This window comes from Colossoma macropomum, unplaced genomic scaffold, assembly GCF_904425465.1.
Source record: "Colossoma macropomum unplaced genomic scaffold, Colossoma_macropomum, whole genome shotgun sequence".
NCBI lineage: Eukaryota > Metazoa > Chordata > Actinopteri > Characiformes > Serrasalmidae > Colossoma > Colossoma macropomum.
The window spans coordinates 16,350,036-16,354,115 of record NW_023494801.1 but is presented as its reverse complement, the minus strand read 5'-3'; the positions used below and the strand labels follow the sequence as shown (position 1 = coordinate 16,354,115).

General features: G+C 37.6%; 1 protein-coding gene across 1 annotated transcript; it reads left to right on the top strand.

Moving 5' to 3' along the window:
* The first annotated feature begins 843 nt into the window (after positions 1–843).
* Positions 844–3,254, top strand: rln3a (relaxin 3a). The gene is made up of 2 exons (XM_036590030.1): positions 844–1,143; positions 2,940–3,254. Exons 1-2 carry the CDS (start codon positions 984–986, stop codon positions 3,233–3,235), a joined length of 456 nt encoding a protein of 151 aa, XP_036445923.1. The 5' UTR covers positions 844–983; the 3' UTR covers positions 3,236–3,254.
* Positions 3,255–4,080: the final 826 nt, after the last annotated feature.

The window sequence follows — 4,080 nt, the reverse complement described above, 5'->3', positions numbered from 1 at the left end:
CACTTTCTTCTGAAGTTCAGTCTTAGGTCTGGACTTTGGATCTGGACTCTGAGATGGCCAGTCCATTATTCTGAAAACATAAGCAGCTTCTATGTTTGATTTGCAATTTTTCTTCGTTTTTGTCTATTTTCTTTGCTTAGTAAGGGCTTCTTAACAGCTACACATCCTTTCAGACCCATAGTGTTGAGTTGTCTTCTCACAGTGGAAGGATGGACAGAAACAGCTGTGGATTTTTTCAGATCTGAAGCAAGAGTGGAGCTTGATTTTCTCCTCTCTCCTAAAGATGAAAGCTTTAAATTCTGTTTATCTGATAGTGATCAGCTCTTGCACGGTTGCTAGGAGCGCCATTTTCTCTGTAACTTGAACTCCTGTTTTAGAAACTCTTGATTTTTCACTTATTTTCTTTTGACCTTCCCCAAGCGAAAGGTCGCATACTAAGGCCTCCAAATGTTCAGAAAAAGCTTTGTATGGAGGCCAACATGTTTTATAGGGAACAAAAACCATCTAAAGCATCATATGAAAGTAACAGCTAATAAATAACGAAAGAGTAAAATAGCCGCCGTTGTTGGGGTACAGCAGTGGACAATAAGCTAGAAATAGAAAGAGAAAGACAAGGGATGCTTACGTAGACAAATGTCCCTTTCAATCAGATTGCCCTCTCATTTTTCATTTTGGATACCCTAGTTAATTATGCTTTTCCTGGTCACTGCTTTTGTCTATGGAAAGGTCTTTGGTTTTACCTCACTGGGTTATCTGTGACACCTCAGTCAGGCGGCACTGGAAGTCATGAGCGCAGAGTGTGTGCGTATGTGCTTTGAACTCCTTTATAAGGGAGATGAGAGTTTCAGAACAGACAGAAATCTTCACGGTCAAGAAACCAGACACAACAGCCAGCATAAGAAGACCAGAGACTGACCACTTGTCATTCATCTCAATCAGTTTTTCATCCATCCTCTTCTTGCTTTTTCTCTGCCTGCTCCGCGATGTGGAAAGCTGCAGTTCTGGCCGTGTGTCTGTTGCTGGCTGGAGTGAGGGCGATGGACGGGCCCACGTATGGGGTCAAACTGTGCGGCCGCGAGTTCATCCGTGCAGTCATCTTCACCTGCGGAGGCTCTCGCTGGAGACGCTCCATCACGAGCACAGGTAAAGATATCAACCCAATACTTTACACTCATTATGATCAGACTTTTCTTCCTGAAACCTTTTTGTTGATTCTGTGCTGGGATGATGAATTTGTTATGTGGAATTAAGTCTTCAAATTAATAAATGCTAGCAGCTCCATACATACTGTCAATCTCTGTTGAGGCAAATTGAATACAGGACTTTTTTAATACCAGTTGTAATGCAATTCAAATAATTAGCACTACAATGTCAAACGCTAATAACGAAGAGAAAATTACTGAGTCTAGAAGAGAGGCACATTTTGTTAAGGAGATATTAGGCATTCCGTGTTATAAAAAAGTAGCAAACTGTGTATTAATACATAAGATACAATATGACACTGTTATATATTTAAAAGGAAATACCACCAGTTCTTCAAAATTTTTGCATTATTCAATCACTGAGTTGTAAACAAAATCATTCAGTGTGTTTTGGTGTGAAAAGGCTCACTACAGATAATCGTGCTGATTTCTTTACAGCAGTGGTGATGAAAATTAGGGGTTTTGACATCTACAATGTAAATATAACCATTTTGTTTTCTTTCCTGAATATACACAGAGAAAATTCAGAAGACATATCTTCTGAGTTGTTATATGGAATGTTTATAATGGTGAAATAGTTGTAAATCTGAAAAAATAAAGTTCTTTTGTATACTATTTCTCCTCTCTGCCATGAATGGATTTTAAAAAGAACTCACAGCACACAGCAGTTTAGCCCTGCCCATTCACACTGAAGTTATAAGGAGTGTTTAAGCCCACATTGCTTTTAAAATGAGGCACAATACAGAACAGCCAATCAGAACAGAGCGTAATTACATACATCAGTCTTAAAGCTACAGTAATAAAAACAATATGCTTAATTCTAAGGGATAAAGAGAGGTTGAAATATGGGCAAGTAAAAATGAACTATGGTTGCTTTTGGTACATGAAAGCATACAAACATTTTAAGTGTGCTGCGAGAAAAAACAATAAATAGAAGGAAAAGACAGGATAGGGGCCCTTTAGTTAGTTCAGCTTTTTCTGTGGCTTTTTTTTTCTCTCTGTCAACATCTTTGTGGCTCTTTGTCTAGAGTTACATCCTCTTTTCTTTTGGATAAGTTTGCAGTGTGAAACAACTAACCTGATTTCTCTTGTGAGTTGTTTTGCATGAACAGTAAAAGATTTCATATTCATCAACTACATTTTGTATGTTTATTAGGAAAGATGCCATTTAACTCATTCTGATTGGTTTAAAGGGATGATTTTTTTAGATTATTATTCTTTAGATGGACATCTAACAGTACCTATTTGATTTTTTTATTTAATGTAATTGTCATACATTTATACACATTATCGTTTTATTAGAATCAGTGCTTCCTAGTGACTGAATCAAGACTGAATTGTGTTGAACACATGTTTTGTGCTCAGGCAAGCTCAGAGAAAAAAACAGACCAAAGGAAATGAAAAAGTTCAGATATGGACATTAACAAGTTAATTATTTTTGCTGGTTTATTTACAATAATAACTTTTACAGTGTAACAGTGTATATTTCCATGTCATAGACTAGACACAAAGAAGTGTTGGATATTTAATATTTTGTGTTCATTTTATTATAATGTCATCCTCAATATTATACAGCTTTTATAGAATCATTTAGAGCTTCCTTCATCATTCTGAACACATTAAAAAAAAAACACATTTCTCTGCGAATAAACTGGGATGGTACCAAAAAGAATTGCTTCCATGCTTTGTAAGAGTAGTGTATATTGTCTATAATATCCCATCCTCTGTTCTCTACAGATGATTTGACTCTGGACCCATTTAGCACAGAAGACAGAGATGCTGCAGACGGCTGGGTGCTGCCCTCAGACCCGGAGTTGTCTATCCAGCAGGCCGCTGAGTCCACCTCTTTGGGACTGACCCGCGCCAGTCAGGAGGGCGCAATGTTCAGCCGCCCCGCACGCTCCCTCATCTCAGAGGAGGTGCTGGAAGCCCTGCGCACGTCCAGCAGAAAGGGCCGTGATGTGGTGGTGGGACTTTCCAACGCCTGCTGCAAATGGGGCTGCAGCAAGAGCGAGATCAGCTCTCTGTGCTGAAAACTGCCTCATCTGAGCCTGTGTGTATGTGTGTGCGTATGCGTGTGTGTCTTCCTGTTTTTACTGAGAATTTGATTTTCTGTGCTGACACAGACACTTCAGGATCACTGCTTTTGTGAACTCTCGCTTTTAGGTGGCACACACTCATGTCTCAAAACGGCTTTCAGTTGAATTGTGTTCTTATGCTTGTCACCAAACACAAAATGTTCTATTTCTCAATCTACTGTATTTTACGTTTGTAATATAGTGAACTCTGGAATAAAGACATTGTTGAATCAGTCCTTATAGCTACACGATCATGTGTTTTGGTTGAGATCCTCATTTTACAGTCAAAGTTTTGACACATACAACAAGAAAGGCATTGTTGCTTCTCAAGAATGGGCAAAAATACATTTAAATGCATTTTGATAAGAAATGAAAAATACCTCAATGTGAAATGTAAACATAAACTACTAGATAGTATAACTACAAATGTATTAATGGGCGTGGAAGACTGAATTTTCTTCACTTTTTTTAAATAAGAGAGTTCAGTGTGGTATGTCAGCATAGTTACAAGCTATACTCAGTAATATTTTTGTTTAAAGGGAAAGAAGTAGCATTACTGAAGAGAAAAAAAACACATTATAATATGGCGTCTGTACGCTGCTGCAACTCGCCCTGTAAAGCTTGAAATAGTAATGTAAAAGTCAGAGGTGACGGGTTGGATTTTGTGGGAATAATTTGCACCACGTCTTTATGTATTAACATCACATGCATGTTTAGGTTTGAAATGCAAAATCAAAATTATGCACATATATGTATGTGTATATATATATATATATATATATATATATATATATATATAT

Coding starts and splice junctions, on each gene's coding strand:
- rln3a (XM_036590030.1), top strand. CDS start 984: ATGTGGAAAGCTGCAGTTCTGGCCGTGTGTCTGTTGCTGGCTGGAGTG. Junction 1,144..2,939: donor ACGCTCCATCACGAGCACAG/GTAAAGATATCA, acceptor TGTTCTCTACAG/ATGATTTGACTCTGGACCCA.